The sequence below is a fragment of the Onychostoma macrolepis genome, chromosome 12 (assembly GCF_012432095.1).
Source record: "Onychostoma macrolepis isolate SWU-2019 chromosome 12, ASM1243209v1, whole genome shotgun sequence".
Classification (NCBI taxonomy): domain Eukaryota; kingdom Metazoa; phylum Chordata; class Actinopteri; order Cypriniformes; family Cyprinidae; genus Onychostoma; species Onychostoma macrolepis.
The window spans coordinates 30310979-30335978 of NC_081166.1; the positions used below are offsets into that span (position 1 = coordinate 30310979).

At 34.6% G+C, this 25000-nt stretch overlaps 3 protein-coding genes across 3 annotated transcripts in view; 2 read left to right on the top strand and 1 right to left on the bottom strand.

Annotated features, from left to right (window-relative positions):
* The window catches only part of lrrc45 (leucine rich repeat containing 45), a 16178-nt gene extending 8207 nt beyond the window's left edge, over positions 1–7971 (top strand). Inside the window, exons 9-18 of the mRNA XM_058794606.1 lie at positions 1462–1539; positions 2474–2609; positions 3713–3790; positions 3866–3977; positions 4058–4128; positions 4204–4296; positions 5335–5427; positions 5504–5677; positions 7402–7549; positions 7710–7971. Of these exons, the coding sequence (XP_058650589.1) occupies positions 1462–1539; positions 2474–2609; positions 3713–3790; positions 3866–3977; positions 4058–4128; positions 4204–4296; positions 5335–5427; positions 5504–5677; positions 7402–7549; positions 7710–7906 (1180 nt within the window). The 3' untranslated portion in view covers positions 7907–7971. The remainder of the gene's footprint in view (positions 1–1461; positions 1540–2473; positions 2610–3712; positions 3791–3865; positions 3978–4057; positions 4129–4203; positions 4297–5334; positions 5428–5503; positions 5678–7401; positions 7550–7709) is intronic.
* A 1110-nt stretch (positions 7972–9081) lies between these two features.
* Positions 9082–18126, top strand: rac3b (Rac family small GTPase 3b). The gene is made up of 6 exons (XM_058793725.1): positions 9082–9256; positions 11569–11640; positions 12803–12920; positions 14077–14139; positions 14251–14410; positions 15869–18126. The coding sequence occupies exons 1-6, from the start codon at positions 9222–9224 to the stop codon at positions 15997–15999; spliced, it is 579 nt and encodes a 192-aa protein (XP_058649708.1). The 5' UTR covers positions 9082–9221; the 3' UTR covers positions 16000–18126.
* Positions 18127–18204: 78 nt separating this feature from the next.
* dcxr (dicarbonyl/L-xylulose reductase) overlaps positions 18205–25000 on the bottom strand; it is a 21285-nt gene continuing 14489 nt past the window's right edge. The window contains exons 4-9 of the mRNA XM_058793724.1: positions 24851–25000; positions 24729–24771; positions 24548–24647; positions 23078–23142; positions 21513–21630; positions 18205–19392 (exon numbers count right to left, since the gene is read on the bottom strand). The exon at positions 24851–25000 is cut by the window's right edge and continues 5 nt beyond it. Coding sequence (XP_058649707.1) covers positions 19289–19392; positions 21513–21630; positions 23078–23142; positions 24548–24647; positions 24729–24771; positions 24851–25000 — 580 coding nt within the window. The 3' untranslated portion in view covers positions 18205–19288. The remainder of the gene's footprint in view (positions 19393–21512; positions 21631–23077; positions 23143–24547; positions 24648–24728; positions 24772–24850) is intronic.

Genomic DNA, 25000 nt, shown 5'->3' on the forward strand with positions numbered 1-25000 from the left:
TATTGTTCTGTCGCTCTATCGTTCTATCTATCTGTATATCTATCTATCTATCTGTCTGTCTGTCTCTATCTATCATTCTATCTATCTGTCTGTCTGTCGTTCTATCATTCTGTCGCTCTATTGTTCTGTCTGTCTGTCTGTCTGTCTATCTATCTGTCTGTCGTTCTATCGTTCTGTCGCTCTATTGTTCTGTCTGTCTGTCTGTCTGTCGTTCTATCATTCTGTCGCTCTATTGTTCTGTCTGTCTGTCTATCTGTCGTTCTATCGTTCTGTCGCTCTATTGTTCTGTCTGTCTATCTGTCTGTCTGTCTGTCTGTCATTCTATCGTTCTGTTGCTCTATCTCTCTATCGTTCTGTCTGTCTATCTATCTATCTATCTATCTATCTGTGTCTGTCTGTCGTTCTGTCGCTCTATCGTTCTATCTGTCTGTCTATCTATCTATCTGTCTGTCGTTCTATCGTTCTGTCGCTCTGTCGTTCTATCTATCTGTCTGTCTATCTATCTATCTATCTGTCGTTCTATCGTTCTGTCGCTCTATCGTTCTATCTGTCTGTCGTTCTATCATTCTCTCGCTCTATTGTTCTATCTGTCTGTCTATCTATCTATCTGTCTGTCGTTCTATTGTTCTGTCGCTCTATCGTTCTATCTATCTGTCTATCTATCTATCTATCTGTCTGTCTGTCTCTATCTATCATTCTATCTATCTGTCTGTCTGTCGTTCTATCATTCTGTCGCTCTATTGTTCTGTCTGTCTGTCTGTCTGTCTATCTATCTGTCTGTCGTTCTATCGTTCTGTCGCTCTATTGTTCTGTCTGTCTGTCTGTCTGTCTGTCTATCTATCTGTCTGTCGTTCTGTCGCTCTATTGTTCTGTCTGTCTGTCTGTCTGTCTATCTATCTGTCTGTCGCTCTATCGCTCTGTCGCCTATTGTTCTGTCTGTCTGTCTGTCTGTCTGTCTGTCGTTCTATCTATCTGTCTGTCGCTCTGTCGCTCTATTGTTCTGTCTGTCTGTCTGTCTATCTATCTGTCTGTCGTTCTATCGTTCTGTCGCTCTATTGTTCTGTCTGTCTGTCTGTCGTTCTATCATTCTGTCGCTCTATTGTTCTGTCTGTCTGTCTATCTGTCGTTCTATCGTTCTGCCGCTCTATCGTTCTATCTATCTGTCTGTCGTTCTATCATTCTGTCGCTCTATTGTTCTATCTGTCTGTCTATCTATCTATCTATCTATCTATCTATCTATCTATCTATCGTTCTATCTATCTATCTATCTATCTATCGTTCTATCTATCTATCTATCGTTCTATCTATCTATCTATCGTTCTATCTCTCTATCGTTCTATCTATCTATCAACCGATTTAACTCTTTTTGTCTATATCACTCATGTAGTTTTAGGTGAGTGAACAGTAACAGAAGGATGATAGCGTATGATGGACGACTAACAGGTTTTGTGTTTCTTGTAGAAACTCCTCCATGCGTCTGGGGCAGTTACAGGAGGCGCTGAACGAGCAGAAATCATCTATAAACTCTCTTACAGCCAAGTAAGCAGCCTTTAAGAGTGCCGTGAATGTTTTAGGTTCATTAAAGGGATAGTTCACCCAAAAATGAAAATGTGATGTTTATCTGCTTACCCCCGGGGCATCCAAGATGTAGGTGACTTTGTTTCTTCAGTAGAACACAAACAAAGATTTTTAACTCAAACCGTTGCAGTCTGTCAGTCCTATAATGCAAGTCAATGGGCACAGAATCTTTGAGAGAGAAAAAAACATGCACAGACAAATCCAAATTAAACCTTGTGGCTCGTGACGATACACTGATGTCCTGAGACACGAAACGATCAGTTTGTGCGAGAAACTGAACAGTATTTATATAATTTTTTACCTCTGATAAACCTCAATGTCCGACTGTCACAACATCCGGCGCGTGATGCGTCAACCTGCTCTGGCACATAGATATATATACATAGATTGCTCATTAGCGACTGTTTCTATGGGCCGCGATACGTAGGGATCTACGTATATATCCATGTATATATACATCTATGTTCCAGAGCCGTTGCCGCGTCACGCGCCGGATGTTGTGGATGAGCTCAGGAGAGTTGGACATTGCGTGTATCAGACGTAAAAAATGATATAAATACTGTTCAGTTTCTTGCACAAACTGATCGTTTCGTGTCTCAGGACATCAGTGTATCGTCACGAGCCGCAAGGTTTAATTTGGATTTGTCTGTGCATGTTTTTTTCTCTCTCAAAGATTCTGTGCCCATTGACTGGCATTATAGGACTGACAGACTGCAACGGTTTGAGTTAAAAACCTTCGTTTGTGTTCTACTGAAGAAACAAAGACACCTACATCTTGGATGCCCCGGGGGTCAGCAGATAAACATCACATTTTCATTTTTGGGTGAACTATCCCTTTAATGGCTGAAATCAGTGGTGTGAAGGTGGGCTATTTTGTGTGTGTGTTGTTTCTCAGGCTGCAGATGACGGAGGCGGCTCTGGCTCTGTCGGAGCAGAAGGCTCATGATCTCGGCGAGCTGCTGACTCGAGTTAAACTGGAGAAAGCCGAGCTCAGAGACAGACAGTCCAGAGAGATCAAGAAAGAGCAGGAGGTGTTTACTCATTCTACAGCATCTTACCGTCTCAGCTCTGTGACTTTTACTCCTTAATCCTCTGATCGAATGCATTTGAATTCAAAACAGAAATATAACATTAATAAATATAAGATGGTTGATTGGTTATTTTTGATTATGAATTCAAGTAATTATTGCATTTTTTTATTATATGCATATGAACTAGCATTAAAAAGTTTGTGGTCAGTAATATTTTTTTTAAAGAATTTAATACTTTCTTCATTAAGGATGATCAAAAGTGACAGTAAAAACATTTATAATGTTACAAAAGATTTCTATTTTACAGTTTTTCTCAACTGCTTACACACTAAACCTTTCCTTGTCTCACAGTTTCTGAAAGCTGTCACTCAAACAGCAGAAGCACACACCAAATCTGCAAAACCAGACACTATTCTCAGACTTTGACTCAGTTTTCAATTTCATAAAACACTTTTTGCAAAACACAACACACAGTTCTCGATGTAACACACACAAATTTAACCGGAATGAATATTATGGCAAAGGTGTTTGCAAATGTTTGCTTTTGAGATGTGTTTGTGATATTTTGCTTCATTTTGCAAGAGATGTGAGGCATTTTGCATTTTGTGTGCAATTCTTAGATTTGTGTGTAAAGTTTTGAAGAAAAGAGGTAAAGTTTTGAAAATGTGTGCAAGCAGCTGAAAAAAAAAAAAACTGTAAATAAATGCTGTTCTTTTGAACTTTCTATTCATCTGTGAATCCTGAAAAATAAAATGCATGACAGTCTCCACAAAAATATTAATGTTTTCAACATTGATAATAATCAGAAATGTTTCTCGAGCAGCAAATCAGCATATTAGAATGATTTCTGAAGATCATGTGACTCTGAAGACTGCAGTAATGATGCTGAAAATACAGCTGCATCACAGAAATAAATTACAGTTTAACACATATTCACATAGAAAACAGCTGTTTTACATTTTAATAATATTTCACTGTTTTTACTGTATTTTTGATCAAATAAATGCCTTGAACGTTAGTGTTTATGACTACAATAGCATACCTGATCATTTAACTTCTCTGTTACTCCATAGTGACTGATTTCTGATGTTTTCGGTTTGTAGGACAGCGCTCTGAGGGAAGCAAAGCTCTTGAAGGAAGTGAACAGTCTGTCAGAGAAGAACCTCCAGCTTAGGAACAAGGTACAGAGGTGAAGCATTCGATAAGATGAGCAGCTCAGGTGTGAGAGGTTTATCCAGTGTGTTTATCGCTTGCAGCTGGAGGAGACCGAACGCAGATGTAAAACACAGCAGGATCAGATCTTCGAGCTGAAGCAGGAGCTCACGAACACCACTGCGGAGCTAAAGCTGCGTCTCGCTCAGACTGAAGGTGCTGCAGCTCGGATACATGGCAAAACCCTCCGGTGTTTGATTGTGTTTGAGTTTGGAATGTTTTCTTTATTATATTAGAACGTCTGGAAATGGAGAAGAGGAGATCCAAGCAGGCGCTTGAAGACATGGACAGTTTACGACAGAAGGAGGTAAAGATGTGAAACGCACAGAGAGTTTTACTTTAGGTTTTGCTTCAGTTAAAGTTCAGTGTCCTTGGTCTCCAGGTGGATCATCTGACGAGACACCAGGAGGAGAGCGAGAGAGCTCTTCAAGAACGCATCCTTAAGCTTGAGGGACAGCGGATCCAGTTAGAAGAAGTACACAAGATTATTCACAAAACTAAAGATTCAAGAAATATCACGTTTGAGCACTAAAAACATGTCTCATGTTGTTCCAAACCTGTATAACAGTGTTATTTCAGTATCACTGAGATACTATTATCATATTTTATGTTTTCATTTACATTTTAGTTGCATGTTTTTGTCATTATTATTATAAGTTTTTATTTCAATTTTCAAGCACTACCAGAAAATTAGAAGACATTGTCTTGGCAATTATCTGAAATGTAGTATATTTAATTTTTTAAATATTTTATTTTATTTCAGTTAAAGTTTTTTTTTTTTTTTGGTCACACTTTATATTAGGTGGCCTTAACTACTATGTACTTACATCAAAAAATAAGTACAATGTACTTATTGTGTTCATATTGTATTGCAAAACACTTTTGCTGCTATTGAGGTGGGATACGGGTAGGTTAGGGACAGGTTTGGTGGTCTGGGTTGGTTTAAGGGTGGGTTTAGGTGTAAGGGATTGGTCAACAGTGTAATTATAAATGTAATTACAGAAATTAATTACAGATGTAATTACATATAGGTATTTTTAAAAATACAAGTACAATGTAAAAACATGTATGTACACAATAAGTGCATTGTACCAAATTATTAATTTAAATGTAAGTACATAGTAGTTAAGGCCACCTAATATAAAGTGGGACCTTTTTTTTTTTATACAAGTAACACAAATGTTTTTATTGTTTTAGTTTTGGTTAATAACCTGTAAAAAGCTATTATTATTGTTTTAATTTATTTTATTTTGAAAAATCCAAATACTTGGAATGTAGTGCATTAATCATATGCAACATTTTTATAGTTAATTTTATGGTTTTTATGTCCTACTTTTGTGTTCCTTGCAAAAAAAACCAAAAAAAAAAACAGCATTCAGGTTTGGAATGACGTTTTTGGGTGGACTATTCATTTAATTTGAAAACCAACCTCAGCCTTGCTCACATCATTGGATTTTAATGGTATATAAAGAGGTCTGAGCGAGTGCAGACTCACGTGCGCTCTTGTGTGCAGGATCTGAGCCGAGTGAAAGCGGCTCTGGTGACCGAGAGAGCTCAGGCTGAGGAGGAGCTGGGGAAAGTACGGGCCCAAGTGCGACTGGAGGAGGTACGCCGTACTCTTTGCATCGTTACTACATCAGTACCTGCAGTATTGTTCATGGAAGCCGCTTGATCCTCTGCAGCAGCAGCACCTGAGCAGCCTGGAGGAGAAGCTGCGAGCGCTTCGTCAGTCTCGAGATGAATCGCAGAACCACTGCACCCAGCAGAAACAAACCATCGCGGAGCTGCATGCCAGAGCGGGCCAGCAGAGCATCGAGACGGACTCGCTCCGCCGCAGGATCCACGAGTTACAGCAGGTGTCTCAGCATCAGGACGACTTTTTCTAGTAGAGTTATGAATTAGTGTTTATATGATTTTGGGTTACACGTTATTTTAAGGCGTCCTTATTACAGTGTAATTATACATTTAAGTACTGAGTAATATTAAAGGTTGTTGCACACTGCCTCTAGGAAAGGATGACGAATACGAAAGAAAAAATGAAAAAAACGCATACGAAAATTTTGGACTCGGTGTGCAACGACCTTAACTCTTTCCCCACCAAACACAGAATTTTCTGTTATTCATGAGACAACGCTTTGCTGCCAAACATGGAATTTTCTGTGTTTCCGTGTTTTCGCTGTTGTACGCTAGGGGGCGCTATTGCGCATCTCCTGAAAGAGTCTAGAAAGTGTTGATCAAAAACGAGGAAGGAAGACGAGGAAGACGCAGAAACGTGCGATCTCATATGTGAGCATATGCATATGAAAAATAATGCAATCATCAACACTAACCGCATATAAATGAAAACTGCCTAATGTTACCGAGTGAAATGTGGATCCAGAAAGTGTTAAAGGCCTGTGCAAGCTTTGGGATACTGATGGAAGCCATCTACTGCATCTTTGCTTTGATAATATTGCTGAATATGATCCAGATGTAGTATTTGATAAAAATGTGATTTGTGCTCAAACTGTTTCTTTTTTATGAAACCTACCTACATTCAATTGTAAAAAAAAAAAAAAAAAAACAATGCTTGAAGCTAGAATAATACAAATTTTTTTTATTTAATTTTTTCCCGAAAGTAGAGTGTCTGATCTTTATTTTGATGTTTTGCATGTTCAGATATTCATACAACAAAATATTCAGGGGGCAATGAAATTTTAGTGAAAATCAGTAAAAACACTGGCGGTGGGGAAAGAGTTAATGAACTACATGTACTTACTATATGGTTAGATTTAGGATTAGGGTTTGGTTACTTGTATGCAATTATGCCTAATTAATTGTTATTATTTTAGTAAGTATGTGTAACAAGGACGCCTTAAAATAAAGTGTTACTGGTTTTTGTTTTCATTTTAATTTAAAAAAAATTATTTGTTTATTTTTTTAATATGTTTATAGTTTTTATTCATTTTTATGAATAAAATGAAAGGTTATGGTTTTAGTTTTAGTTAATTATAATAACCCTGAGTGGTTTGCAACATTTTTGACTCCAAGGTCCCACAACGATTTTTTTTTTATTTATAAAAATTCCTGTGGCCAAATATTTAACATAAATAATTGTTAATAATTATTTTAGCTTATTTGAATGCATGTTTTGTCTGAATTCTGAAGCCCTTTAGTTGAGAACCACTGCACTAGGATTTATTTTTATTCATTTTGATTTATTTTGCCATTAAATTTCCTAATTTTACAAACATGGAAGTGAAAATGTTTCGATAGTGTCTTCATGAAATCTTTGTTAATGAAAATGTATGTGGGTGAATATTGGTGTTTTATTATAATGTGATTTTATATAATGCATAGAAATTATTATTATTTTTTTTTTTTGTCTACTTATCAACAATCAGATTTTGGTTATGATGTTGGACGAATCACAAGCCGTTTCAGACCAATACAAAAATTACATTTTTATTAATTGATTACTATCTCAGCAGGTTTATTTTATTTTATATTTTATTTTTTCAATAATAAATATAATTAAAATGGTTTTAGTTAACAAAAGTAAATCCGTTTATTGAGCTGTCGCTGTGTGTTTGCACCGCAGGAGCTCGCAGGTAAAGAGCAGGAGAAAGTGTCCGACGTGACTCGAGTGCGAGTGGAGCTGCAAGAGCAAATCGGCCATCTGCAGGCCGAGAGGACGGCACAGAGCGGCCTTAAAGAGAAGATCGCCGCTCTGGAGAGAGAGATGAAGGGTGCGCATGCATTACCTTTCTTTATACTTGGAGTTTGATAATATAATAAGGTCAGGATTTATTCATGCAACTCATTTTGCATGGCGAGGACTGAATGCAAGGCTTGTGTGTTGTTATGTAACCTGATGCTGAGGCTCATTGTGTTTGTGTTTTGGATCAGTTCTGAGCACCGCCCACAGAGAGGCCCTTCTGGACAAAGAGAGCGAGATCTCGTCTCTGCTGGAGCGTCTGCGCATTAGAGAAGGAGAGATCCAGCGCATCCGCGAGGACGAGGCCCAGAGAGCCAGCTTCCTCCAGAACGCCATTCTCACTTACGTCCAGGGCTCTGCTCTCGCTCACTTCAGCCCCAAGAAGTGATTTCCATCAGGGTGCTGTGCAGCCATGCATAATAAATCTACTGCATATTGCACGTTTTTACAATGCTTTTACATATTTGAGTGTCATTTTTTTTAATGAATTGGAAAAATAAAAAAATTAGATTTTTAGTGCTGTCAAACGATTAATCGCATCCAAAATAAGTTTTGTTTGTATAATGTGTGTGTACTGTGTATATTTATTATGTATTTATAAATACAAACACATGCATGTATATATTTAAGAAAAATGTTATGTTTATATATTTATATATAATATAAATGTATATACATTTTCAAAATATATACTGAATGTGTGTTTATTTATATATATACATAATAAATATACACAGTGCACATGCATATATTATGTAAACAAAACTTTTATTTTGGATGCGATTAATCGTTTAACAGCACTAATTATTTTTAAGTGTATATATTTAGAAAAGGAGTTTGTCTTGGTGAGTAATCAGGAAACTTATTTTCAAAAACTTCTTAATTTCAAAATTTTACTTTAATAAATATTTACTTTTATTAAAAATGTTGGATCTTTTTCACAAATATATATTTTAAAATCCCCAATGTGCCATACTGACCATCAAACCTCTTATATTATGGCGCTTACAAATTGTATATTTTAAAATGTTTTCTACTGTTGGAGTTCCCTTTCCACTTTTGTAACGTGTGTGTTGGCTATTAAATAAAATATGTTTTTGATGAAACTTACATTTAGTCATTTAGAAGATGCTTTTATCCAAAGCGGCTTACAAATGAGGACAATAGAAGCAATCAAAATCAACAAAAGAGCAATAAAATGCAAGCGCTATAACAAGTCTCAGCTGGTCTAACGCAGTACAACACATATTCCCGTTTCAATGTGTTAAACGATTAAACATAACACAGCTTGAATTAAAAGTGAAAAATTTCCAACGTAATAACTGGACAGGACTTATATTAACGAGGTAAGGTCACGTGACAAACATCTGCCTGCACCTATTCAAAGTATTTAGTGTCGTATAACTTCAACTGTTACAATCACTATGAAAAAAAATAGTAAATAGTACACATTCAGCCGTGTTTAGTGGCTAGTATTCAATCCTGTGCGTGTGCATCGACTCGACGCTGTGTGGCTCCTGTCCCTTTAAATATCTTCGTCTTTTTCCGGAGGGTCTCGGAGAGGTTCGCCGTCAAAACCGCTGCTGCAAGGAGGGCAGTGACCGTATTTTTGCAGATATCTATCATTTCTCGGGTTAAGTGGGAGTTGTGGCTTAATAAAATACATTTACGGCCGTGAAGTGAAGTAACCTGCCTCTCCACAAATGCAAGCTATTAAATGCGTGGTGGTCGGCGACGGGTAAGTAGTGTTTTTGGGAGCTGATGGAGAGGAGCATCCTTGGAAAAGCCGTGTGGGGTATTGCAATGCATCCATGCCTAGCTCTGGCCTTTGCATTTTATTGTTTTCTCAGCATAATATCCTCTATTTGATCCTAAGCGTGTGCATGCGTGCAGAATGCATGCAAAACTGTAATATAATCGGAACGTGTATAGCTATTGTAATGAGCGCATCACAGCGTGATACATTAATAATTGTTTCGTGTATTATTTGATTCGCTAATGCACGTGCGGCTTGGCAGCATGCAATGTTTATTAGACATTAAATGAACGGGCTTCGAACAGAAATGTGTCATTTTCGTTCACATTATCAGAGAGTGTATTGAACTGGGTGTTGAATGGCAAAAGCCTGAAACAGAAGCGCTATGGTTACCACTCCCTCTTTTAGCGTGCACGAGGAGTGTGTGGAGCGCGTGCATGTGAGCGAGTCATTCCGCGAGTCGGTTCTTTTGAAGAACCGGTTCAGAAGCATGATTCACAATTATTTTACGTCAAGGCGTATTTGCGTGCACTTGAATTGTAATTTCTGTAATTTCAGTACTGAGTCAGTTGATCATATATGTTTGTTTTTGTTTTTTTTAAATGCCCACTTGTTAAAGAATGTTGGTCTGCTACAAAATCCAATTTAGACATTGATTTCACTATATGTGATATATTCTGTTATTTTTCTCATTGTAAACATAGAATATATAGGAGATTTATTTATATTATCAGCAAAATATTATATTCATAAATGTAAATTTTCTTCAACATTAACCAAATTACATAATTTTCTTTGTGACTTAAAATAACACATTTTGTGCATTATAAATCAATGCAAAGAACATATTTAAGGCTTTTTATAGCAATTTGCAGTCTGTAATTTTTTATTTTTGTTAACGTGTGAACAGAGCCGGGCAGATTACTTACAAACTGCAATCCGTTACTGATTACAAATTACATGACAAATATTGTAGTTAGTAACGTAATCCATTACGTAACACATTTTAGGTAATATAATCAGACTGCTTTTAGATTACTTTTGAACTCTCGTGTTTCACGTTGATTTAAACAGGATAATCTGTTACATATATTATATTACATCAAGGTTTCACAAACTGGGTTTGTGAAGGAACTGCAGGGGGTTTATGAGTTTAATTAAAGGCTAATAATTAATTAAATCATAAAAAAATGTTAAATTAAAACAATTTTAAAATTAATCAAAATAAAATATTTTATTTTGTTTGTTTACATGCATGTCATGTGACCATTAATAAATGTCAGAAAACCATTAACATGCAAATGTGATACTTTATTATTAAAATGTTTGTTTTAAAATATCAGGGGTACTTCAAATAAAAATATAATAGGTGAAAGAGAACCAGATGACAAAAAAAAAAAAAAATAGCTATATATATATAATAAAAAAAAAATTAATTTATGCATTTTAATGTGTTTGAAAGACAAGCGCCTTCCAAAGTAATAATTATGAATAAAAATACAAATGAATGTGTTCATCTGTAGTTGATGCAATGTTGAAACACTTCTTAAAGCAGAAAGTGACTGATCTCTGTGTGAATGTCCACAAAACTGAAGACTATTTTAGAAAGGAAAATTGAAAAGATGGCGAAAAAAATCAATTATGAATAAATTATTGCTAATGTGTGAAAAATATGTAATCGTGTAATTCATAAAAAGTAACTATAGTCTGATTACAAGTGTATGTGTATAATTACAAGTACTTAATTTTTGTAATCTGATTACGTAATCAGTTACTACCCAGCTCTGTGTGTGAAGGTAGTGATTATTATTATCTTAAAATGAGTTCACGTGGGTTTATTTAATGCCTGTATGCATTTCTGAATTACGAATTTTCAAAATATAATTGACCATATTCTATTTTGTATTGTATTTAATGGAAACAGCGCGGTTGAACGAATCAGTCAGGTGGTGAACGAGTCCTTCATTCGACTCAAACGAACGATTCTTAACGGCTAGCGCTCTCTCAGTGCATGTTTGATTGGTGTGTGTGTGTGTGTGTGTGTGTGTGTGTTTGCCCTCGGGCGAGTGTGAATCTGGGACAGGGTCTGTCACTATCTGACATACTATCACCCACAGAAAGAGCAGCACACCAGCAGCACTAACTACTTTTATATCATATAATGCAACTTATTCATCATATAATGTTCTGACCTATAGTGCTCTTGTCACCATCGTTTCCTCTGCATCTGTGGGTTTATATGAATGCACAGTAATGCATCTCAGAAATGAGCTGTGGTGTGTGTGTTTTCTCAGGGCGGTGGGTAAAACCTGTCTGCTCATCAGCTACACCACAAATGCCTTCCCCGGCGAGTACATCCCTACAGTGTGAGTATATACTGTGTGCATCCGCTTAAAAAAACTCAAACAAATGGAGCACTTTATTGAACATGTAAACAAATAAAAATGCATGCATGTGTGGTTTATGTTTGTGTCATATTTGATGCATCAGGTTTTTATGGCTTATATAGTCTTGATACAGTGAGAAAATGATGTAAATCAATGAGATGTTTCTAACAGTAGAGCAGATACTGACATAAACATCAGTCGTCGCTCTATATCTCCAGTAATATATCTCAGTAAGATGAGATTGAAATGATCTAAACATATAATCCAGTGCTGATTGAAAGATGAAGAAATAAACGCTCCTCAGAAGATGTGAGATGAAGATCATTCCTCCGCTGAGGAACAGTGAAAGTAAAGCTCCTCAGAAGATCGAGACGCACTGATTTTTCTAGAAAGTGATTGATGGAGAATCAAGTAAAGCTGAGCTGCTTCAGTCCAGCAAGTGTTCATCTGGAGACATGACTGCAGTTATTCTGACGCTTACTTGATCAAAACCAGTCGAGATTTGACAGAAAAAAAGAGCTTTTACTGGATAAAAAACTCTAAACTATTGACAGAAGGCTCGGAGTACATTGTGTGTAACATTTTTTTTTTGTAATGATTTTGAGGCCTTAGAAGTGTATATATATGTATATATGTATGTATATATAATATGATACAGTAGGATTTAAAGTGTTAACATGAGAATTGTATTACAATTAATCAATTCAATTGACATATTTGACTTAAATAGATTATATGGTTTTTATTCACCCTCATAAAGACAAAATAAATTCCAATGTTGCAGATATTGTGTAAGTTTTTTCAGTTCTTTTTTTTTTTTTTTTTTACAGTTTTCATGTAATTTTTTCTCTAGTAATAATCTTGTGGAGATCGCTCAGACAGACAGATGATGTATTGCTCCTCGCTGAAGTGCATGTGACAGCACTGATTTGCATTTCAAAAGACCTAATGAACTCTGTCCTGACGCTTTATAGAGAGATATTCCACAAATGTGAGCTGATGCGACTCTGGAATGTGTTTCTGAGGAACTGCTTGATCTGTCAGAGATGAACGAGTGCTCAGGGGTTGATGGATTGGAACAGAAGTCGGTTTCTGACGCCGTTTGTCTCGTCCTGAATGGTTTGTGATGTGCTTTTTTCAGATTTGACAACTACTCTGCCAATGTGATGGTCGATGGCAAACCGGTGAACCTGGGCTTATGGGACACCGCAGGACAAGAGGACTACGATCGCCTTCGTCCGCTCTCGTACCCGCAGACGGTGCCTGCCTTCACTTTCTTATCATTACATCAGCACATAGAACACATTTTTATGTTAGCAGAAGATTTAGTTCTTTAGTAAAACCATATCATTTTTAAGCATTCTTAAGAATTTAGAAAATGGTTTTTCAGCTGCTTGCACACATTTTCAAAACTTTACACACAAATCCAAGAATTGCACACAAAATGCGAAATGCCTCGCATCTCTTGCATTCAAAATATCACAAACACATCTCAAAAGCAAACACCTTTACATAGAGAACTGTGTGTTGTGTTTTGCAAAAAGTGTTTTATGAAATTGAAAAGGCTGAGAATAGTGTCTGGTTTTGCAGATTTGGTGTGTTTCTGCTGTTTGAGTGACAGCTTTCAGAAACTGTGAGACAAGGAGAGATTTAGTGTGTAAGCAGCTGAAGAAAAGCTGTAAATACACTTCAAAAGCATGACAATAGCAAAAATATAGACCTAATTTAATGATGCTGAATTAAAAAATCATCTCAGTAAATTATATCACATTATTATGAATAAATATTGGTAATCTGTTGCTGTAATATTTGGGGGTGTTGAGCCCAAATAAAGTACACTTCAAAAAGGAGTTAATAATGAGCATTAATTTGCCCAAATTATCTCCAACTAAATAATCGAAAATAATAACTTTTTATTTTCTCAGCAGGAATAATATTTTTCGTTCTCATTTTCTTTCATTTTCTATTATTTTATAATTAATTAATTTCATTTTTATTGCTGTTTAGAATGATGTATTGAAAAACAATGATGAATTTGATTAATTTCAAATATATCTTGTGTGTGTGTGACATGATAAATAAATAAAAGACGCAGAGTTTAAAAATATCACTTTTTTCACAAAATAAGAATGAAGATTTTTTCAGGAATTATGTTTTTGTGGCAGTTTTCCCTCTGATTGAAGAATAATACCACACTTCTTCCTCTTACAAATGGTCATTAAAAGCAAAAACACTATGAAATGCATGTTTTGTGAGAAAGTGTGACGTGCTCGAGCTGATTATTTTTGGAATCAGCTCATCAAAATGAGTAGGAAACAAGTATTGGATTTCATTCAGCAGATATGATGCAGTGCGGTGTAATTGAACTGAGGTTGCAAATATAAAAACTGCATTTTCCCTCTGTTTTCTCCACAGGATGTGTTTTTAATATGCTTTTCGTTGGTGAGCCCAGCGTCCTTTGAGAACGTCCGTGCAAAGGTTGGTGCAACTCATTTTTCAGTCGTGTTTGAAAGCACAGCATGCAAAGCAGACAAAAACACAACACTGATAGCAGAGCGTAATCTAAGACCGAGTGCTTCTGTGCTCCAGTGGTACCCCGAGGTGCGACACCACTGCCCCAACACACCCATCATCCTGGTGGGCACCAAACTGGACCTGCGGGATGATAAGGACACCATAGAGCGGCTGCGGGACAAGAAGCTGTCGCCCATCACTTACCCGCAGGGTCTGGCCATGGCCCGAGAGATCGGTGCGTACCGAGGAATTCTGTGCATGCATTAATGCAGTTATTGAGTGAGTGGGACGCTGGTTATGTTGGAGTGGGACGCACAGAGATGCCCATTGTCTCAGAAACACAATGACCGTTCCCCATCAGCTCTTTGTGCTGCCAGAAGCCTGAGGGTCAGTGTTTCTCAAAGCCTGACTTCTGCAGGACCAACACCTCTTACAAACCTCTTACAAATGAATGCTTTTATTCAGCGAGGACGCATTAAATTGATCAAAAGTGACAGTAAAAGGCATTTATAATGTTGCAAAAGATTTCCATTTTAAATAAATGCTGTTCTTTTGACCTTTTTAATCATCTGTGAATCCTGAAAAATAAAATGTATCACAGTTCTCACAAAAATATTAATGTTTTCAACATTGACAATAATCAGAAATGTTTGTTGAGCAGCAAATCAGCATATTATTATGATTTCTGAAGATCATGTGACACTGAAGACTGCAGTAATGATGCTGAAAATACAGCTGCGCATCACAGAAATAAATTACAGTTTAACAGATATTCACATAGAAAACAGCTGTTTTAGATTGCAATAATATTTCACTGTTTTTACTGTATTTGGTTACACTTTATTTTAAGGTGTCCTTGCTACAGTGTAATTATACATTTAAGTACTGAGTAATATTAATGAACTACATGCACTTACTATATGGTTAGGGTTTGATTTATGGTTACTTGCATGTAATTGTGCATAATTTATTGTTATTATAATAGTATCACGTGTAAAAAGGACAACTTAAAATAAAGTGTTACCCTGTATCTTTGATGAAATAAATGCAGCCTTGGATGAGCTTAAGAAACTTCTTTCAAAAACATAAATAAATAAATAAATAGAGAGAAAAAGAGAGTAGGGCTGCACAATTTGTGGAAAAATCCATTTATTTATTTATTTTTTCTAAAAATTACAAAAATGATTATTTATCAGTATGAAATAAATAAATAAATAAAAATAAATAAATAAATAATACCTACCTTCCTAGTATATTTTGTGTTTGGTTTTATTTATATTAAATAACAACAACAATTATTTTTATTATTAAAAATACAAATAAAAACAAAACAAGAAATATTACTATTGTAACATTTCACTGTTAAATAATAAAAAAAATCCACTACTTAATTAAATAAAAATAAACAATTTTATTATATGTAAAATTACAACACTAATATTTATGGCTGTGTTAATCTCTCATTTTTCAAGCGATCCATCACCCTTTTATTTTGACAGAATACTCCAGGGTGTCCTTAAAGCTTCTCATTTGTATTATAATATTAGTATTCTTTCATCATTATAAGCATGTATTTCGGTTAATCACACATCCCCAGTGGAGTATATTATTACTTAATCACTTTGACTCAAGTCAAATTCTTCCAAGTAGAGCAAATGTTTAAAAGCAGTGTATTGTTGTGTTTGTGCCGCAGGGGCTGTGAAGTATCTGGAGTGCTCAGCTCTGACTCAGCGCGGGCTAAAGACTGTATTTGACGAAGCCATCCGCGCCGTCCTCTGCCCTCCGCCCGTCAAAAAACGCGGCAAACGCTGCACTCTGTTCTGAGCGAACGCCGCGACAGCCTCGCAAAACTACAAGATTTTTAATCAGCCTCTTGGGAAATATACTGTACTACTCTCACAGGTTCAGTGACAGCCGTCCATCAAGCTCTAATGCACATCACATGTATATGAACCATTGGTAGAGGGAAGCCTCCTGCTAGATGGCTTTTGTTTTTCACGGCCTCACGCGCCCGGAGACGTAATATTCCATTTCATATCGTTTATAAGAGAAGTTTTAGTGGTACAGTGTAATTGTTGACATACTGTAAAGAAGTGTTTCTTGATGTTGTAAAGGAAGACACGGGGAAGTTCTGTTGATTTAGACGGTCTTGTACAAAGCTAACCATTGGCAGTATTAGTTCACGACCCATTTTACATCCGGAGCGAGTCAAACCAGATATTCAACGACAGAGAAATGCTGCAAATGTTTGGATTGTGAAAAGCGTACACTGTAAAAAAAAAAAAAAAAGCTGAGCAAACTTAAAAGTTTAAGGCAACCAGCTTCAGCAGATTTTTGAGTTTTCTCAACTTATTTTTTAGGAGATTTTTGAGTTCTCAAATTTTTGTTGTATAAACTTACAACAACAAGTTGAGAAAACTCAAGAATATGCCGAAGCTGGTTGCCTTAAACTTTTAAGTTTGCTCAACTTTTTTTTCTTTTTTTTTTTTACAGTGTAGCTGGTCATGGAAGGGTTAAAAATCAAGTTCAGTTTTGTACCCAGCTAACAAAAAATAGTTCTAAGAACGTTTTGCTAACATTCCCAGTAAGTTATGAAAACATTATTTATGAGCATTTTTTTTTTAATGCAAACGTCAAGGGAACGTTCCATTTTATTATTTGGCAAACATGAGAACGTTACTGTTGAATGTTCTCTGAACGTTCAGTTTTTAAAATGTTTTCAATTTTTTGTTTTTTCTTGGTTATGCAAACATTAAAGGAATGTTTTATTTGATCATTTTGCAAACATTGTGAAAGTGTTACTTTTGAATGTTCTCTGAACGTAACATTTAAAAAACAGAATGTTTCAAATCAAACATTCCTTGAATGATGCAAAATAACATTTGTGTGCTACTTTTTGTGTTTGATTGACTTTGAACACTGCAACAACGTTACAACGTTACATTTGCTCATAACTTGACCAGATAACAATCTTCTCAGAACTTTAATACTAATATTCTGGCTATGTTGTTATTACAATTTTTTTTTTTATGTTATAATTCTGCAAACATTATGGGAATGTTATTTAGAATGTTCTCAATTTTTTTTAAACTAGTATCACTTAAAAAAAATAGTTTTAGAAATGTTTCACAAACAATGTATAAAGAGTTTGGTGCTAACGTTTTAAGAACACTAATAAAAACCAGATAACTCTGAATGAACACTGTATTAACGATTGTTCATAACTTTACCAGAACGCTTTCTGTTAGCTGGGTTACATTTTGCTGAAAGATTTTGATCTTTTTAATAATCATGCACTGTATGAGCAGATATGTGAATTAAGAAATTAAATAGGGTGCGTTTGATTTCATGTGGACTTTAAAGCCTCATGCATTCATGAACACTAGATGTTTTCTTCTTCTCGACTCTTTAATAAACGCTGGAGAAGGAAACTCGTCGTATCTCTGCGGTTAGTGACTACACTGGTTTTGGATTTGCTTTCTTTTCTAGTTTTTTTATGTACAGATGAAGCACTGCTGAAGGGTTTTATGGTACAGCTTCACGATCTCAAACCTCTGTGCTCTGTCTGAACAAATGCCCACATCATCATCATCATCATCATCATCGTCATCATCATCTGCGGTGTGTGAGACTTGCATGCCACGAGCCGAAGCCTGAGCGTGTCTGTAACTGAAGGACACGCATGGGCATTTGTTCCCTCTTTGGAAAGCTTGTTTAATTTGTTTCTGCATGTGGCGTGAATGTGTTGGGTTCGAGTCGACATGATCACAACAGTATCCTGCATCAGTGCTCCAGCACCTCCTTTCTTTGTAAATAACTCAAAATGGACAAAAAAAGATGATCTTCACAGCTGCCAAAAGACATTTCCATGATGTAAGATAGTATATTTACACAAAAATGTTTTAGATGAGGAATGCATTAATTAATAAATCTATTCATGTTTTACCCTTACTCTGACTCTCTGCCGTCATTCATTGGAATAAATGACAATAAAAGTGTAATAAAATGTAACGCACAAGTCTTCTGAAGCCAAACAACAGCTTTGTGTGAGGAACAGACTGAGATTTCTTTAATATGTCCATTTGCAATGCTTTTAAAATCAAGTTTTATAAAGTTCAGTCACAGTAAATACATTTCTCCTTGTCTGTGGAGACCTTTTTATCATTCAAATAAATTGCAATATTGTTGCAAAATGTGAACTATATTGCATCCAGGAATATATTTAGTGTTGGATATATATCTACATACAACCTTTTAATACAGTATACTTACGTAAAATGATATTTACTATATCACAAACCTCAGCTTGATTTTTTTATATCGTTGGAAAATGTAAATGATACTAATATTCAGCTCTAATCTGCTAAATGTGACTATAAGGCATGAAGATATGATATTATGAACATCAACAGAAACTATTATAAGCATCACAATTTTCTGTCAGGAAATTTGATCAGGAAAATCTGGATTTAATCATGTGTATCAGGGTTATGATCATTTAAAAAAAAATTCAAATTAAATAAAAGAAAATATAAAAAAATTAAGATTTTATTTCATTTAAAAAAATATTAAACATTTTATTTCATCCAGTGGCCAAGGCATCATTTCTCATTTTCTTTTAGCTTGACAAAACTGAGACAAAAATTACTATATAGATGTATGAAAAAAAAAAAAAAACTAAATTACTAAAACTTTAACTAAAATTAAAAAGAAACCAATTAATAATAATAAAAGCTGCAATAGTATATCAATGATACTACAATAACAGCAGTGTGAATGTTGAACTCTACAGGCCTTTCATGATACTACAGCATTAGAAATGGACTGTATTGTCATGGCAACTGGAAGTGGCTAGAAGCTGAGACCTTCAGGCTCTCATGAGGACCGTATGAGCTCATTAAAGCAAGGCTTCAGTTCAGTTTGAATGCTACATTAAGTGGTTTGTGCAACACAAAAGGAGATATTCAGCAGAATGTTCATGCTGCTCCACTATAACAGCAGATGCTCTGAAGCTTTGTCTGAAGAACAAAGATGATGAATTGTTTTAAAATGAGTTGTAGCAGGTGAAAGGCGTCCGTTCCCCTCATGAACCTGTGGCTGATGACGTTTGTCCTCAGCAAGCCAGATAGCCTCCGTCCACGGGCAGAATCACTCCGTTCGTCATGCTGCTCTTATCACTGAGGAGGAAGAGGATGGAGTTCACCACATCCTCCACTTCTACACCACGGCATGAGAGAGCAAAGAGAGCGCTGTCAAACACTGGAGATAACCTAAATCACAGTCTGTCACTAAATCACGCTTACACAATCTTTGCTAAATCCCAGACAGAGAGAGAATATTCAAGAACAGATTCACTGCGCTGGAAACTGAAGCCTGATTACTGTATAGAGGTTACTGCTGTCAAACCATTCATCACATCCAAAATAAAAGTTTTTGATTACATAATATATGTGTGTGCACTGTGTATGCTTACACACATGCATGTATATATTTAAGAAAAATATGTTCTATTTATATATAATATAAATTATATAAATGTAAACGTAAATATTTTCAAAATATATACTGTATGCGTGTGTCTTTATATATACATAATACATATACACAGTACACACATATATTGTGCAATATGCGATGAATCGTTTGGCAGCACTAATGGAGATGCTGTTTGTCAGATCTTGCTACTCTGCACAAACCAGTGAAGAACTTGAGATCCGCTGATAAACTATTCCTGATTTAAGCAAAAAGGTGATCTTCTCGGTTACGGAATAACGTCCCTCCAGCCATTCACTCTTCGTTCGCTTTTAAAACGGCTTGAAGAAGCACGTTTATATCACGCCGTTTGAGTCTGATTCAGGAGAGACGTAATATTTGTTTGTTTTTTTCTATTAAGAGGCTGTATTTTAATATTTGTAATATTAATTTTTATTTTTTTTAAGATGCTGTGTTTTAATATTTGTAATATTAGTTTTTTTCTATTAAGAAGTTGTGTTTTAATATTTGTAATATTAGTTTTTTTTTTTAAGATGCTGTGTTTTAATATTTGTAATATTAGCTTTTTTTTTTTAAGAGGCTGTGTTTTAATATTTGTAATATTAGTTTTTTTTTTAAGATGCTGTTTTAATATTTGTAATATTAGTTTTTTTTTTAAGAGGCTGTGTTTTAATATTTGTAATATTAGTTTTTTTTTAAGATGCTGTTTTAATATTTGTAATATTAGTTTTTTTTTAAGAGGCTGTGTTTTAATATTTGTAATATTAGTTTTTTTTTTTAAGATGCTGTGTTTTAATATTTGTAATATTAGCTTTTTTTTTTTAAGAGGCTGTGTTTTAATATTTGTAATATTAGTTTTTTCTTTTAAGAAGTTGTTTTAATATTTGTAATATTAGTTTTTTTTTTAAGATGCTGTTTTAATATTTGTAATATTAGTTTTTTTTTAAGAGGCTGTGTTTTAATATTTGTAATATTCGTTTTTTTTTAAGATGCTGTTTTAATATTTGTAATATTATTTTTTTTCTATTAAGAAGTTGTGTTTTAATATTTGTAATATTCGTTTTTCTTTTTAAGATGCTGTTTTAATATTTGTAATATTAGTTTTTTTCTATTTAGAAGCTGTGTTTTAATATTTGTAATATTAGTTTTTTCTTTTAAGAAGTTGTGTTTTAATATTTGTAATATTAGGTTTTTTTTTAAGAGGCTGTGTTTTAATATTTGTAATATTAGTTTTTTTTTTTAAGATGCTGTGTTTTAATATTTGTAATATTAGCTTTTTTTTTTTAAGAGGCTGTGTTTTAATATTTGTAATATTAGTTTTTTTTTTAAGAGGCTGTGTTTTAATATTTGTAATATTAGTTTTTTTTTAAGATGCTGTTTTAATATTTGTAATATTAGTTTTTTTTAAGAGGCTGTGTTTTAATATTTGTAATATTAGTTTTTTTTAAGATGCTGTTTTAATATTTGTAATATTTGTTTGTTTTTTCTATTAAGAGTTGTGTTTTAATATTTGTAATATTTGTTTTTTCTTTTCTTTTAAGATGCTGTTTTAATATTTGCCTCTAGCCATTCACTCTTTATTCATAATATATATATAGATGCTGTGTTTTAATATTTGTAATATTAGTTTTTTTTTCTTAAGAAGCTGTGTTTTAATATTTGTAATATTAGTTTTTTTTTTTTAAGAAGCTGTGTTTGTTTGGTCTTGAATGCATTGTAAAGCACTGTGGCAGTAGAAATGCGCTGTATAAGAGACTAAACGACACGATGTATTGTCGTCATCACTGAGATGTTTTGACTCACTGAAACAGCACTCAGGGAAACGCAGGGAGACGCAGACGCACCTGCAAACTTCCCCAGCGGGATGCGTGACGTCATGCTCTTGGCCTTTTCTGGGTCACTCCATCCGATCTTCCCCATCTCTGTCATCACCACGGTCGGGTTCACAGAGTTCACTCGGATCTGTCCAGGTCAGATTACACACCACATGCTGAGTAACGGCACATTAATGATGAATACACTCACCGAACAGACACTTTCAGCTCAATATACAGAAAACCGGCAAACATACCATTTTCAAAGATTTGTCTGTTTAAAAAAAAAAAAATGTTTTTTTTAACAAACTAACCACAATAATTGTTGTTGTAATACATATACAATTGAATTGAATCATTATAATGTTTATTAAAATGCATACATTTATTGTAAATATGTTTACAAATAACTGCAAATCAACATTTGATCTTAATAATACTAACACTAATACTACTACAATTACTACTACTAATAATAGTTGTTGGTGTAATATATATATATATTATTATTGTTATTATTTTTAATAAAATGCATTAATTTATGGTAAATGTTTACCAATAACTACAAACCAACATTTGGTCAAAAATAAAATAAAACAAACAAATAAATAAATACTGTGTAACCAACCAAATAGATATTTCCTGTTTTTACATTTGAAGTATTATTTCAATTTAAAATCTAATACTATTACTACTACTACTAATAATAATCATAATAATATTAACAATAATAACAATCATCATAATCATAATGAATGTAAATACTATTTAAAAATATATTTATATAAAAGCAGAAAATACACCAAAATGGGTAACTAAATCTGCAATCCTGTGACCCATCTGGGTGTATTTGCTGTTTTTATATTTTAGATATTATTAATTTGTTATTATTATTATCATAACTATAATACATTTAAACAATATTTTAAAATATAAAAAATAAAATACAATAAAATGGGTAACAGGGTTGCAGATCTAATCTAAATTTGTCTGTCACTCAGCAAGGCTGCTAATAATAATAATAACAACATTATAATAATAATCATCATATTTCGGCATTCATGGAAGGAGTTAAAACGGTGTTCAGGCCAACATGGAAATGATGTTTGCATTATTCATCAATGATCACATCTACTCTCAAGAGAAGAAATACTGGATTGAATACATTATGTCCTCATGAAATATATGACAGGCATTATGAGTTGAATTAATTTGACATTCCTAGAACAAACCAGTTTGTCTGCTGAGCTTGCCAAGAAAGTCTAGCAGTGAGGATCAGCAAGAGCAACACGATGGTGAACATAAACACATCCACCCCAACACTGATTGCCATACACAAACAACTTTGCTGTAAATATGCATTATTATCTGTCAGCAATTCCATCTACTTCTCCACATAATTACAGAGCAGTTAGTGGCACACACCCCAGCATTCAATCGTTTAGAAACAGATTTCTGTATTTGAGAGGGTGGTTGTTGATTGGCCTGAAGCCTCCTGGAAAGACTGTTCACCGCAAAGCACAATTCATTTTCTCAAAGCTGTAAACAGCGTACAATGAGCTCAATGTTTGACGAAATCATGATTTCATAAGCACCTGATATGGACCCAGCTCCAGCGCCATCACTTTGGTCAGCATGTCCAGCGCTCCTTTAGTGGCACCTGCAGACAACACACTAATCAATCATCACTCAGACGTGTGCTGGATTCAAGATCTTTCTGCAGTAATGCAAGGAAAACAAGGCCATTAATGTCTGCAACACTTGACTCTGATTGCTCAGTCACTCAATTCTGTGGTCAAATATTTTTGTATAATGACCCTTAAATATACTGTAATAAAACTCAAATCAGTTTTTCACATCCATGTATTGAGCTTAATTGTCTCGGGGTCATTTTCTCTGTTTTAACCATCATTATTATTAATGTACATTATCCTGACCCTTGCATAAGAAGCTCCCATCATTGCATACTTTACACATTTGCATGAATGCAGCCAATGTTTACATGCACCAAAATAATCTGTTAATAATCAGAAAGCCTTCATGTAAACATGAATGGAGATCTGAAATAATCTGATCAACAGGAAAAAATTAAGCATGTAAGTGTGTGTAAATATTATGTCTTATGAACTGGTCGTTGGAAGAGATTTACTTAATATTTGGAATAATTACAATTTTTAAATGTCTCTAAGAATTCTCTTCTGCTCAGCAAGGCTGCAATTATCATCAAATGTACAGTACAAATTGTGAAATAATATTGCAATTTAAAATAAGTGTTTTCTTTGTGAATATGTGTTAAACTGTAATTTATTTCTGTGATGCAGCTGTATTTTCAGCATCATTACTGCAGTCTTCAGTGTCACATGATCTTCAGAAATCATTCTAATATGCTGATCGTCTGCTTAATTATTATTGAGGCTCATTTATTAATAATAGTTCTTACTTATTATCAATGCTAATTTTTTTTTGCCGTTTAATATTTTATAAATGTCTTTAATGTCACTTTTGATTAATGCATTCTTGCTGAATTAAACTAAATTATTTTTATTTATTTATTTAATTTTTTTTTAAATCTTACTTACAAACTTTTGAATGGTAATGCATCACAATGTAACGTTTCCACAAAAATATTGTGCAGCACAACTGTTTTCAACATTGCTAATAATCAGAAATGTTTGTTGAGCAGCAAATCAGCATATTATTATGATTTCTGAAGATCATGTGACACTGAAGACTGCAGTAATGATGCTGAAAATACAGCTGCATCACAGAAATAAATTACAGTTTAACACATATTCACATAGAAAACAGCTGTTTTAGATTGTAATAATATTTCACATTTTTTACTCTATTTTTGGTTAAATAAATGCAGCCTTGGTGAGCAGAAGAGACTTCTTTCAGAAACATTAAGAAATCATAATTATTCCAAGCTAGTGTAATAATGCACATGTAAATGAATATGTGAATCGGATTGGATCCATTAGTGCATGTAAACAAAATCATTATCTCCAGGCCTAATAAACAGGACAGTGGTTCCAGTTGCATGAATGCAATAGATATGCACTCACAGTATACGGCATGATCTTTCAGCGCACATTGTGAAGCTTGACTCGAGACGTTCACAATGGATCCTCCACTTCCCCTGGCCTTCATTCCTCGAGCCACGATCTACAACGAACGCACACAACACCATTAAAACTGTGGTAGAACTCTCTCTGATATCATCCAGCATAGGTGTGCTCTTCTTACTTGAGCAACATGAAGTGCAGCTTTGACGTTGACACTGAAAGACCTGCGAAAGCAATCACAAATGCACTCAGACTGCTTCAAAACACAATGATAAGAATGTGAGTGATATCTCAAAGCCCTACGTGTCAAACTGATCTGGCGTGACTTCTAGAAAGGGCTGCAGTTTAGCGCAGGCTGCATTGTTGACCAGGAGATCCACCGGACCGATGTCTTTCAGAGCTTGCTCTGTGGCGTCCCAGTCTGACAGATCCACACACACCGGCTTAACGGAG

What these genes read in the sequence shown, in the direction of transcription:
- rac3b (XM_058793725.1), top strand. Translation starts at nt 9,222, where the DNA reads ATGCAAGCTATTAAATGCGTGGTGGTCGGCGACGG. An exon ending in GGCGAGTACATCCCTACAGT is followed by an intron (nt 11,641 to 12,802) that starts GTGAGTATATAC and finishes TGCTTTTTTCAG; the next exon opens with ATTTGACAACTACTCTGCCA. An exon ending in GGCCATGGCCCGAGAGATCG is followed by an intron (nt 14,411 to 15,868) that starts GTGCGTACCGAG and finishes TTTGTGCCGCAG; the next exon opens with GGGCTGTGAAGTATCTGGAG.